Source organism: Electrona antarctica (assembly GCF_951216825.1).
Source record: "Electrona antarctica genome assembly, chromosome: 19".
Classification (NCBI taxonomy): Eukaryota; Metazoa; Chordata; class Actinopteri; order Myctophiformes; family Myctophidae; genus Electrona; species Electrona antarctica.
The window spans coordinates 26549031-26563449 of record NC_136800.1 but is presented as its reverse complement, the minus strand read 5'-3'; the positions used below and the strand labels follow the sequence as shown (position 1 = coordinate 26563449).

At 42.9% G+C, this 14419-nt stretch overlaps 1 protein-coding gene across 2 annotated transcripts in view; it reads right to left on the bottom strand.

The window, feature by feature from the left end:
- Window positions 1-14419, bottom strand: part of efr3a (EFR3 homolog A) — a 106225-nt gene that overhangs the window by 12934 nt on the left and 78872 nt on the right. For both annotated transcript variants that reach the window (XM_079529947.1, XM_079529946.1), the window contains 9 exons: window positions 13838-14005; window positions 13579-13693; window positions 13220-13271; window positions 11276-11448; window positions 9244-9319; window positions 6680-6841; window positions 5580-5711; window positions 5196-5263; window positions 4007-4134 (listed from right to left, as the gene is read on the bottom strand). In XM_079529947.1, coding sequence (XP_079386073.1) covers window positions 4007-4134; window positions 5196-5263; window positions 5580-5711; window positions 6680-6841; window positions 9244-9319; window positions 11276-11448; window positions 13220-13271; window positions 13579-13693; window positions 13838-14005 — 1074 coding nt within the window. The remainder of the gene's footprint in view (window positions 1-4006; window positions 4135-5195; window positions 5264-5579; window positions 5712-6679; window positions 6842-9243; window positions 9320-11275; window positions 11449-13219; window positions 13272-13578; window positions 13694-13837; window positions 14006-14419) is intronic.

Here is a 14419-nt window from a genome sequence, read left to right as displayed (position 1 = left end):
GCATGCATCTTTTCCCCCAAAACGTGCACAATTTAAGTTTCATACTTGTTTAAACAACGGGCATGTGGTGAATAAACAATCCAGAAATGCGTTGGCAAATATCTCTCGACCTTAACGTTTAAAGCTGAAATCCGTTAACTTTGTGCAGGCATTTCTACTGCTAAAGCTAATACAGAGAGCATATTTGTGCAGATATTGCGTCTTGAGCTTCATGCAATACCTCTTGTCTTACCCGACCACAGGGCCTAAAGGTTTCAATAGAAGAACAGGGAGACCAACTACAAGCACAACAGTTGTGTAAGGATGGATGGATGGACGGACGGACGGACGAACACACTGTCACTTGTAGAAGCGGCTGGCACCGCTTAACACATTCCCTGTCAACTTTTCAAATAAAACCGTAGCCTGCATACGACGAGTATACTCGTCCAAGGCGTTTGTGATTACGTTAGATCGTGCTCTTATGCAACATACAGTATGAATGCCTCTCGGTTGCTAAGTGATCAAACCGGAAATTAACCGGAAGTAATAAGTAAAAATGTGTTTAATTTTTTTTAAATGCTTTTATCTCGGATTCTTTTCCCAGATTCCGTTTTAATCAAAACAATGGACCGTGAATTTCTTGCCTTCAAAACAAAACTGAAAAGATCGTGGCACGGGCAAAATAATTAATTCATTAATATGTGGCAGGGAATGTGTTAAAAATGTTACAGGTTGCAAGTTCAACACAAACTGTCTACATGCTCATTACGTGTTAGACATGTACATGTACTCACCAGAACACCCACATGTAAGCATCAACAGTGGAGGTTATGATATAAGAAATAATGTATAGCCAGGAGTTAATTGTTGACAGTGATGGAAACAAACTAAGTATATTCACTCAAGTCCTGTACTAAACCAATTGAACCCTAGAGAGCCTTGTATAGACCTCTGGGGTCACTCCGGTCAACAACATATATGGGGTTTAAGTGGTCAAGTACAATTTTAACTTTTACTTTACTCGAATATTTCCATTTCTCAATACTTTGCACTTCTACTCCACAACATCCCTACTCCACTACTACTTCTAGTACTACTTACACAGCTACAGGTACCACACAACTAGTATACTTCTAGTACTACTTACACAGCTACAGGTACCACACAACTAGTATACTTCTAGTACTACTTACACAGCTACAGGTACCACACAACTAGTATACTTCTAGTACTACTTACACAGCTACAGGTACCACACAACTAGTATACTGCTAGTACTACTTACACAGCTACAGGTACCACACAACTAGTATACTTCTAGTACTACTTACACAGCTACAGGTACCACACAACTAGTATACTTCTAGTACTACTTACACAGCTACAGGTACCACACAACTAGTATACTGTGCACACAAACAACTAACAACATAGCCTACATTAACTGATACATTATGATAGGTTAATCTACCCAGAAGCACAAGGCAATTACCATCAGCCCCAGCTTTACTAATTACAATCCAATAATATGATTGTGAAATGGACCATAATGAGTAACTTTTACTTTTAGCAGTGTATCTACTGTACATCGTGGTATTGGCACCTTCAAGTATTTTACTTAAAGGTCCACTCAACCTATCTTCATATAATTGGTCCTCATCACATTTGTTTTTTTTTATTAACGCAACAGCATAGGAACAAGTATTGTTCTTGAATAATAATAATAATAATTATAATTATAATTATAATTATAATACAAGGTTGTAATCTTGTTGTCACTGCTGCTTAGCGATGATGTCACTGGTAGGCAGGTTTCTAAACTGTCTGCAGTTCTCCTTTGAGACACAGAGTGAGTAGACAAACATGTTTTGCATGGTTTCCTCCGCCATCGTGTATGAATGTCTGTGTGAATGTAATGCACAATCATTGTAAAGCACCTTGGGTAAAGGATAAAGGCACTATATAAATGCACCATTTACCGTTTATATGAACATAGGTTGAAATTGGGTGAAGTGATCCTTTAAGTAAAACAATCTTATTATTCTACGACTGACAATTTTATTTTATATATAGGGTATCTATATATATTTTTTTACACAAACACCAGTACTACTCTAGGGTTTACTCAGAGCGACATCACAGATTCTAGACCACTGTTTGGGATAAAAGGTTTGAGACATAGTGAAAATAGCCAAACTACAAGCTTGTAGCTTGTAGGTCTGCTATTTTCACTAGCTTGGGTCAAATGTCTCTGTAGGGTTTTGAGCTAAAGGGTTTGGGAACCACTGTTCTAGACAGCTCTGCTACAGGTTATTATGTGTTCTCTCCTTTACCTCTGGAATGTTCTCTAACCCGGCTGAGAATCTTTCCTACCGTGTAGAGCACTGAGGTCAGACACACACATGACAGAGAGAAGATGATAATGACGTTAGGGCAGTGTTTCTCAACCTGAGGTCTGAGGACCACCAGTGGCTTCCAAATGGACACTAGACGGATGGCTCCATTTGCAACACTTTCAGAGTTAGATGAACACTGGTTCAGCGGCCTGTTGGCTCCCATTCTATAGGAGCAAGGAGGTGTAGTGTCCTGTTGGCTCCCATTCTATAGGAGCAAGGAGGTGTAGTGGCCTGTTCGCTCCCATTCTATAGTAGCAAGGAGGTGTAGTGGCCTGTTCGCTCCCATTCTATAGGAGCAAGGAGGTGTAGTGGCCTGTTCGCTCCCATTCTATAGGAGCAAGGAGGTGTAGTGGCCTGTTCGCTCCCATTCTATAGGAACAAGGAGGTGTAGTGGCCTGTTCGCTCCCATTCTATAGGAGCAAGGAGGTGTAGTGGCCCATTACGCAACACTTTCAGCACATCTGATGCATGTTCAACATAGTGGAGAAAAACAACACCCCAGTATTCTAATTGTGGGGAAGTCTTTGGCAGATAACAGCAAACAGAAAAGACATAGCGGCTGTGGCTGAGTAGGAACGTAGTGCATAGAAAAGCGCTATAAAAATGCAATCCATTATAATTATTATTACATAGTATAGAATCACTCAGTGGAATCGATAGAAGCCCTAGAAGCATAGCAACATAGCATAGCATAGCAACACCTTACAGGCCATTAATGAGAACTGCAGTGTTTCCATTAGATAGATAGATAGATAGATAGATAGATAGATAGATAGATAGATAGATACTGAGTACTTAGTTTAGACTAGTCATTGGTTAGACATGCGTTAAGGTTAGGTTTAGGTGTGCTGCCCCGTGGGTGGTTAGGTTTAGGGTGAGGGTTTGAGATAGGTTGTAGTTGTAGGACTAATGACTGGTCTAACCAATGACTAGTCTAAACCAAAAACTGTCTAAACTAAGTACTGCACCCAATTCAGTAACAGGTTTATTCCAGACATCCATCCATCTATCTATCTATCTATCTATCTATCTCTATCTATCTATCTATCTATCTATCTATCTATCTATCTAGATAGATAGATAGATAGATGAATTTGCTCTTCTGAGAATAAAGTGCTGTGTGCAGTGACTAACATCGTCCAGGATGGCTAGTGTCTTGGCCAGAGTCCTCTTCTCTGCCATCACCGCCACAGAGTCAGGCTTGGTCCCTGTCACCTTGCCTGCTCGCTTAATCAGTCTGTCTAGTCTGGCTGTGTCCCTCTGTCTGGCATTCCCTCCCCAACACACCACAGCATAGAAAAGAACGCTGGAGACCAAGTATGACATATTATATAGACTAGAGCATAGCAGTGGTGGCAATTTTGTTGTTCCACATATATTAGTATATTTAGTAGCCTATATTTCCACCAAATATTAGTTTTCAAATATGTTTTGACACACAATCACATGTGTTATGGCCATGATTCACCATGGAGCCTGGATGGCTTGGTTCCAGGCTTAAAATAATGTATACAAATATTTTCGGAAATCTCTATGGGGGAAAAACAATAATGGGATTTCTATCTGTGGAACCACAATATGGCCACCTCTGCTATGCTCCATTTCTGATGCAGTGCAGTGCCCCCTACCTGTGACCTGTGGGATGTACGGGACAGACAGCCGTTCTGCGTTGTACCCTGGCCCTGCCAGACACTCAGCCAGGTCTGCTGTCTGGAAGTACAGCATCTTGTCTTCTGGGTCCAGACAGTCTGGCAGTCTGGACACACCACAACATTACATTACATTACATTACATTACATGTCAATCAGAGGATATGAGAGAAGTGGAGTGGGGAGCAGAGTGGAGGGGTTTTTAATTGAGCGCAGAGCAGCTTTTAACACATTCCCTGTGGTTCACACTAGAGGGTATGCGCGTGACATCATCATCATACCTGAAAGTTATGCGGGAACACCTACTGAGTGGCAGAAAACTACTTTCTGGCCTTGACAGCACATACATACAAACAGAGAAGTCCTATTTGATTGCATTAAACGATGTTAAACAATGTTAAACTCACTTTGCCACTCAATTTGCCATTCACTTTATGCATGCGCATACCCTCTATTCCCAACGTTTTTCCCATTGTCTCTCCCTGCGGAACACGCTATTCCCGACTTTTGCTTTATATGATTTATTTGCCTTTTTTTGATAACTTTTAAGACATAGGCCCTACAGGGTTTCCGTCGGACAACCCGGTGACGTTGTGACCAGAAAAAAAAACACTGACTCTCTATTCTCAGGGCTTCTGGGAAATCGAGGCACTATGTAAAGTCTATGGTGCACAGCATTATGGGAATTGTAGTCTAGGAAGGAAGTGAGCCCAGTGTCCATTGAGCTCTGTTCCCCATAGTTGTTTTGGATCGCGGTGGCGGTCAAACACAAATGATGGAACTATTTCCAGGCGGATTTTCATGACATGGAGGTACAATCCTGAGGGGGTGATTATTCAAAGGTTAGTGAAAAACTGCGGCAGGGAAGCGATGTTTATTATCAATTCCCGTGAGAGTCAATGTGTTAAAATGCGTCAGAGTGGCTTCGGAGCAAGGACCGCCCTCTGCTCCAAGCCACTCCTGTCGGGGCCGCGCACCACATGTTGGAGCAGGCTATGGCCGCTGCAAACTCAGACAGAGACGTGCTTCGCACAAAGAGTTATACATAAACAGCTGCGCAGCATGCAATCCATGCATCCCATGATTAGGAGCATGCCGAGTTGACAAAAATCCTATTTGAACTGGGGAACCCCCACCCTGACAAGCACACGGAATTGTAGGTACTTACTGACACTTGTCTCTGAAGATATGTTCGGGTAGAAGGTAAGGAGCGTCCATGGTCCTCAGCTCGATCACCTGCAGGGGGAGACAACGAGTCAGTCTCCCCAGTCTCCATTACACCTTGCTATCCATCCGCTCACATACATCACATACATAATAAGGCTTAGAGATACACAATAATAATTCTGGAGTTGACGTCTTTACAACATTATTACATAATAATGATTTTGCACACATTTTTTTAAAGCTCTGTGGATATAGCACCTTCTTTTTTGTTATTTCTTACAATGACATTTCATACAATGACAAGATAATAAAACCAATCCGGGGTGCATATGTATATAGATAGAAACCTAAATAAAATGTGAAAGTACAGTAACGAGTAGCGCACCTTGTTGACGTGCTGACAGAAGGGAGGGTTGGCGATCATCTGACTCAGGAAGTTGAGGTATGCAGCGACCAGCGCCATAATGCCACAACGAATCACCATGGACAGGTTCTCCTCGTTCACCAGCACCATCTCCTGCATCCACCAATCACAGCACGTACTCAACTTGGGGCGCAGCAGTTAATCGAACAAATCGTTTTACCGATGATACTAATGAAGGCTCTGTTCCATTCAGGTCAAACAGAGTCTGGGTGCTGCTCACTGGAAACACTCTGCTACACCAGTGGGTCTCAAAGTGTCCTTGAGTGGGTCCTTGAAAAAAAGGTTTTTGCCACTGTACACTAAATGGAACAGAGCCTTAGTATCATGGGTAAGGGGCCCGGAAGTAGGCAGAGTTATGCTGTGTGCATGTTATAATGAATTACAATTCATTCATGTGTATATACTAATCTCTCAAGAAAGATTCTGCTCTGTCAGCAGTGGCACCACTGTCCTAAACATGTAGTGTTGTTGGTAGTGGGAATGAACACACCTGGGAGGAAGTGGACTAAGAAAGGGGAGGATCCAAGCCACGTTCCTGTTTTTTTCTACACAATAATGGACGTGGTGGCCCCAGAAGCAAAACAAAGGGGACAAAATATATATTTTCCTTTTTTTTACCCATATACATTACATTACATACATTCGATACACCACCAAGATACCCATGTACCTGTCTAAATACTTCCTTAATGTTAACGAAGTCCACACCCACAACACCAGAGGGAGTGCAACAAACCATGTACAACCCAGATTCGGAACAAACAAGGGACTAAATTAAGACATGCAAATCCCTTGACTCCTTCAAAACCGCTCTCAAAGGGCACCTACGGACGGAATCGAACCGGCAACCTTTCGGCAACAAGGGCGCTCCTCTAACGCTTAGGGGTTACCACTGCCCTGTATAGATTTATATTGTATGTTTACTGTCGAGTGTTGCACATGAAGCAAATCACCCCCTCCCCCCATAAAGAAATAAATAAATAAACAACCCACAGTTTAAGAACCACCGCCTATATAATAGAAGATGATATTGTGCAACAAAGTGTGAATCCAGGTCAGACCTGGAGTGCAATGGTGAGCCGGATGAGGTCGACCACCACGTCCTCGTTGGCCAGCTCGATGGTCAGGACCGCCAGCGTGGTGAAGAGAAGCTCAAAGTTCTTGTGGACGTTGTCCTCCTCCTTAACACCCAGGAAGATGTGACGATATATCTGCTGTCCATGCTGCACGGGAGAGGAGGGGAGAGGAGAGAGTAACTATATATCTGCTGTCCATGCTGCACGGGAGAGGAGGGGAGAGGAGAGAGTAACTATATATCTGCTGTCCATGCTGCACGGGAGAGGAGGGGAGAAGAGAGAGTAACTAAGTAAGATGTGACGATATAACTGCTGTCCATGCTGCACGGGAGAGGAGGGGAGAGGAGAGAGTAACTATATATCTGCTGTCCATGCTGCACGGGTAAGGAGGGGAGAGGAGGGGAGAGGAGAGAGTAACTAAGTAAGTCAATGTATTCATGCAGCACTTTTCAAAGAGAGAACTCACAAAGTCTTCTAGATATAAAAACACAGCATGAAGCATTACAAAAAAAGGTCTACAGAACAAAAAACTGTACAATTAATCTCAGCATACAGTACATATGTCCACATGTGGAGGATCAAAAATAAATAAAGGCATTCCACAAATGCTTGTTCAAACAGTAGAGGTTTTGGGTGGTTCTTATTACAAGAGATAACATGGTTAGATGGCATTAAACATGCAAGCATAGGCCCGGGCAGCTGGCGTAGCTGTCTGAGCACCTTGGCTGGTAATCCAGTCTGGCAGTGTGCCGCTGGTTCGACTCCCGATCCCTACGGCCCTTACTGCGTGTCATCCCCCCATCTCTCTCCCCATTTCCTGTCAGCCTACTTTCATCTACAGTATCTCTCTATCAATAAAAAGAAAAAAGGCGAAAGCAAAAAAAACAAAAAAACATGCAAGCATAACCACTTTACAGTATGTTGGTGACATGTGAAAACTAATTTACTTCACAGCAGCATGAATGAACCCGACATTTTAATAGTCCTGGACATAAAACTTGCAGGAAGAGCTGCAAGCATTTAAATGGCAGCTAATATATATATAATTTTGCAGAATTGCGCAATTATTGGTTTGTTTACACCTCTGCCATAAGCTCACGGTAGCTGTTTTTTTTCTCCGTTTCCCGGTAAAGTAACGTTTTGGACATACACGCTTTCCGCCTGACATCGACGATATGAGACATGACATATTTTATGAGGAAACGTTCTTCCAGCGGACTATAAAGAAACCCATTCATTATGAATTCTGTGGGGAAAAAAGCGAGCAGAGTGCAACAGGGCGGACGTGTCTGTCTGTCTGTGGCTCTTTTCTCCTGCCGTATTCACGGATGTCTAATAGAAAGTGAAGGCATTTCACATGCTGATGAGGTCCTTTCAGCGATAATGAATGCAATTAGACCTCCATTAATCCGCTCTGCCGAGGACCGGGAGATAGGCTTGAACGCTGGCGGGTTCACCTGCTCCCCGGGCCCTCTAACGAGATAAGGAGGCGAGAGTTAAGCGGCAAGCGAGCGGGCGGGGGTGGGGGAGGGGGTTGTTGCGGTCTATCCTACCCGATGTGTCTGACACTCTTATGGACGCGTTGCGTTGAGCGACGATTTTCAAGAGACAACATGTGTAAAGGCGGTGGGGGGGGGACGTCCTGGTGGAAACAGGTTGTGCACACATCATAAGCTGTTTATCAAATAAATGTTATGAAACGATCTCATTTGTAAAGTGTTTCATTCATCGCTCATCAATCAGCTCCATTGCCTCGTGGTTAGAATGTCTGCATTGCACTGGGTTCCCCCGGGGCCAGGTCATTTACCAAAGACTCTAAAAATGGGACCCAATGCCTCCCTGGCGTGACACTCAGCATCAAGGGGGGTAAGTCTCTGTGACATGCTAGCGTCATGTCCAGGGGGTGTACTTGTACATCAAGCTGCCTCACACTACAGAGACAGGAGATAGGCTGGGGCCACATGGCTCGGCAAGGCTTACTTTATTCACTTACTCATCGCTCTCAGCTCCACCAAAATCAAATTAACAATTGGGACGTGATTTCCGGGTCAAGCTGGAGGACAGGGGAGGTGCAGAGGCATACATTTGAGGTGAGGTGGATTTACGGTTTCTTGCAGCACAAAGTCCTATTTCCATACCTGTTACACTGGTCTAGTGCAGTGGTTCCCCAACTTATTAGCTCGAGACCCAAAAGAGTCTCCCAGGACCCACACTATAGTGAAAATAGCGGATCTACAACACATCGCAATGCAGTGCATTGTGAGCTTGTAGATCTGCTATCAATATGTCTTGAAACCTATATTTAATATTTTTTTTCTATTTACTAGGGAATTTCTTCTTTTTCATGAAATTATAATTATTTTGTTTTACTTTTTTATTAAAAAGTGAATTGTGGGTATTTCTTTCTGAAAATCCTTTGAAATAACAAATAAGGGATATTTACTCGTGTGACCCATACAAATGGGCCCGCCACCCAAACTTGGGTCCTGACCCACTGTTTGGGAAACAGTGGGTTTGAAATGGCTAAATCTGTGTGTCGTTAGGTGTACCTTCTTCATGAAGACAACGTCCTGCTTGGAGATCTTCTCTCTCTTGATCTTCAGCGCGGCAACGTTGGCAATGACTCTGCAACCAAACACAATGTTACATTAACACAAAGTTAAAGACAGTGGTTCTCAACCTAGACCACAAAGGCTGCCGTGTTAAGTGGTCAGATGGGTGGGCTGCATGCATTTTCAGAGCAATGATTATTTGCTCTCTGGCTTGGATCTATGGAACTAACTAATTTTTCAAAGTTGTGAAGAAAAAATATTTAAGATTTATGTTTAACCCATTTTGGACTGAGGCCGATTCTAAAAACAAATCTAAATCCTGACCTAAGTTTTCAAATATGTATATAGCAGCATCAACACTTTTACATTTTTGAATACTGTACATACAGTACAGAACCCCAAGAGGGGTTCCCGTCCAGAAGGGTTAGAACACCAAAAGGGGTTCTCGCCCAGAATGGGTTAAAAAAAGAATCAAACATTTTTGATATTCTTCTAATATTTTCAAAAATAGTACAAGCTCCTAGCACAGCACAAAGTGTGCTTGTAGCCAAGCACACTTTGTGCCTTAAAGTATAAAGGGATAAATTGTAAACTGATCGTGATGCTACGTTAACTACTTTTGCTGGAGTGGAACCCACTCATGGACCACTGGTGTACAAAAACTACACTTTTTAAAATGGACTAAAATCTAAAAAACACTCCTTTATAACAAAATGCCAGGTGAAGCCTGGCCTATATTCGATGCTGTTGGCTTTAGCGACTTTGGTGCGACCTAGTCATGATTGGCTGCCCGACTCTGACCCCATACTCTGAAACGTTCTGACCCCACACTCTGAAACGCCGCGCGGAAGTCTCTGCACCGCCGCAGCGCGAAGCGAACCACTGACAACAGCGGCTAATGTTATGAGCTAACTGTCTGGAGCTACAGGAAAGGCTAATGTTATGAGCTAACTGTCTGGAGCTACAGGAAAGGCTAATGTTATGAGCTAACTGTCTGGAGCTACAGGAAAGGCTAATGTTATGAGCTAACTGTCTGGAGCTACAGGAAAGGCTAATGTTATGAGCTAACTGTCTGGAGCTACAGGAAAGGCTAATGTTATGAGCTAACTGTCTGGAGCTACAGGAAAGGCTAATGTTATGAGCTAACTGTCTGGAGCTACAGGAAAGGCATACCAAAACACAGTGATTGAACCAACAATAGAACGTCAGAAACAAACGAAACCAACAACCGAGAGGTTGTGACAGAGAAACATAACAAACAAAATAAAAAACATAGAAAAAATCGTGGGCAGATGCACAACGGATAGCACTTGTTTCACCTGGCAGTTAATGATACGCGTGTCATTCTTGTTTTTCTATGCCTTGCATTTAATTAGATTTTAATCATTTTTTTTTTTACATGTTTATATGTTTTTTCATATGTGAAAGTGATTTGAGATTTGTACAAATGTAAAGTGCATTACAAATGCAATGTGATGATGTATGATTAAAAAAAACGAAACCCAGGAAGTGGGCTGTTACATCACAGCTCTGTCTGCTTCCAGCTCAGACAAAAGGGAGTCATTAAAATGCAAATGACATGCATTGAATTCTGGGATGGATCTGGCCAGACATTAGGCATCACAAAAGAAACAGTGAATGATTTTAAATTAATTTTATGCAGGTGCATTTTGTTGCCGTCGGGTGGAAATCTCATGTGTCCAAAACATGCAGATCTACAAGTTAACTGCGGTATGGCATGTTGTGAGCTTGTAGATCTACTATGTTGCTAGTTTTTTGTGACGCTGTAGTAGTGTGATCAAGTAGGGCATTAAATTACGAAAAAGAAACCCACAAAAAGTTAAAATATGATGAAAAGAAGTTTCTGCCCAACTAGCCTGGGTACCCAGGCTTTGCCCAACAGCAACAGACCAAGTACAGAGCTAAAGGCTATGTCTGAAAATACACATGGAATCCAACTCTGATGGATGAAACAAGTCTATGAAGCCATATATGAAAGAGTTTCGTCTGCGACGTAACGTTATGGTACCTGATGCCGCGCAGCTTGGCGCGGTTGTCGTGGCGATCGATGATGTTGAGCAGGATCTCGAGGACCAACTGTCTCAGCTCACTGTCCTCCATCAAAGAGATGGAGAACAGCGGGTCCAGGAAGAGAGTGGGCAGCGATCCAGCCATCGTCTTAGACTTGAAGCCTGACGTCACCTGAAGGGACGGTCAACGGGACACAGAGAGGACATTGAATCAAGTACGTTGTTTTTTGTTTTGTTTTTGCTCTCTCTCCAAAAATCTGATGCCAGAGTATGTCTTGAACTTTTATTTGCGTGCAATTTTGTATACGGTTTCACTTTAAGTAGAGCATTTCTACATTGCTACTTTAAGAAGTAAGGGACGTCACACTACGGTATTTGACTATAAGCAACAAAGTACATTTACTCAAGCACTGTACGTAAGCACAATGTATGGAGCGAAAAGATCTGCACGGAGTAAAGAGAGAAGACATTTCACGACATTTAACATGCCGTTAAACTCACACTTGTAATCACAAATTAAAACAGTGCGACAATATTGTCACACTCATTTAATTCGGTTTCACACTGCTTCACAAATGGTGTGAAAGGAGTCCCCCCCACACTAGCACTGTGTTTCCAAAACAATTAACACAATATGTAGACTCATGATGTTTGGGTTATTCTCATTCCAAACCTATGGTCTTTGCAGCAGTGTTGACAGCAAATTTTGATTTAGTTTTAGTCATAGGGCCCTATTTTGCGTGTGCTTAATTAATTTAAGTACCAGGTCTTATGACTTAACTTAAGACCTGGCGGCGTGGCCAACGCTGTTTAGGTATTTTGAGTGGCCAAACAGCATTGGCCACACCTCCAGGTCTTAAGACACACAAAATAGGGCCCATAGTCTTTTGAATACATTTTAATTTAGTTTTAGTCACATTTAGTCACCTGAAATGACTAAATGAACTAAAATCTTATGATATTTACAAACACTAAAAGTCTAGTTTTAGTTGACTAAATATAAGATTTTAGTCAACTAAAGCTACAGTTGATTTAGTAGACTACAATGTATTTTGCCTTGGCCTTGATGCTGTCGTTTGCTTTTATGAAATGTCAGAGACCATTGGGATTATGGAAGATGCTTCTGATCATGTAATCTATTGCTACTTTGACCAATGCAAATAACTTTAAATATCGTCACTGTTGAGTGGAAACCAAAATAGAATGTCCAACACTGTAATAGCAAAAGTAGCAGATCCACAAGCTCGAGCTTGCGGCTTTGCTACTATTGATGCTTTTATGAGACGCTAGTATGATCAAGTGGGGCGTTGATTTAGGGGTGAAAACCCCCCACAAAAGTTCAAATGTGGAGATGAGAGGTTTCTGTCCAACAACAACAAGGTTATGCCTGATTTATACACCAGGCATAGCCGATCTACAATATCACAATCTCTATTTGCAGTGTATAACATCAGCAGGAAACCAAGTACAAATCATGCTTTAGAAGTTATCTTGGACCTGGACTCTACAGAGCGCACACACGCACACATTGATTGACTGAATAATGAACTCCGTCTGGAGTGTCAATCACGTTGCACGCAGATGCTACGGGGTACTGTGTGTGTGTGTGTGTGTGTGTGTGTGTGTGTGTGTGTGTGTACACGTGCATGCGTTATTTCTGTCACACTGGTTGGTTTTGCCACCTGTGCATTCTTGTGACAATCTGTCAGAGAGAGAGAGAGAGAGAGAGAGAGAGAGAGAGAGGAGAGGGAGAGAGAGGAGAGGAAGGGGGAGGTGGGCAGTATATCTAGCTTAACATCTGTGCATCATCAACTCAGTCACTGAACCTAATCCATCCATCTTCGCACGGCTGCTCCAGTCTGACACAATCACACGGTGCAATCTGCAGGCCGGAGGCAGACTGCAGACAGCACTAATGGAAACAGAGATAAGAACAGACTCACCATTATGAGAGAGCTGAGCAGCATGCTCTGGATGCGCTTGGTGCCGTGTTGTCTGAAACATACATGAGGAATACTGTTAGAATGTGTTGTCTGAAACATACATGAGGAATACTGTTAGAATGTGTTGTCTGAAACATACATGAGGAATACTGTTAGAATGTGTTGTCTGAAACATACATGAGGAATACTGTTAGAATGTTTTGTCTGAAACATACATGAGGAATACTGTTAGAATGTGTTGTCTGAAACATACATGAGGAATACTGTTAGAATATGTTGTCTGAAACATACTGTACATGAGAAATACTGAATGTGGCTATAGGAGGCAGGGTTAGGGGTGGGGTTTAGTGTTGACTCACCCTATCTTGACAGTGTCCAGGGTGTGGCAGGGCGTTCCATAAACAGGGATCTTCCCCATAATGAACATCATGACCTCTGCCCTCTGGTAGTCTGGTAGGTTACCCCCGAAGAAACCTGAACGCAGTGGTGGACAGTCATTTAGTCCCTTTGCTCAAGTACTGTACTTTAGTGTTGCTTTTTGAGGTACCTTTAATTCTTGAGTAATGTCAATGTCTCAGCACAGTGCAGAAGGGCATTGTGTGCAGCGTATATACCGACCTATGGTTTGGATGATGGCGTTCTGGACGATGCGTTCCTCGCTCTCCTTGGGGCGAGCGGACGAGCCAGACGAGTTGGAGTTCCTGCGGGAGACGTCGCCCAGTTCAAAGTCCACGCTCATCCTCAGGTGTTTCAGCAGCGTGTTGAACACCTCCAGCACGGTGGGGCCTGGATGCGCGCGCACACACACACACACAAAAACACACACACACACACACACACACACACACACACACACACACACACACACACACACACACACACACACACACACACACACACACACACACACACACACACACACACACACACACACACACACACACACACACACACACACACACACACACACACACACACACACACACACACACACACACACACACACACACACAAAACCAGGAAAGCATCTGTCATTTAAAATATTAGCTATAGGCCTAGAGCAACATAAATTTTTCTGAAAACTCTTAGGATTTAGAACAGTGGTTCTCAAAAATAGCAGTTATAGCCTACAAGCTCACAGCACCTCACTTCATGCATCACATGCTGCCAGCTTGTAAAACTGCTACTTTTGAACATTTG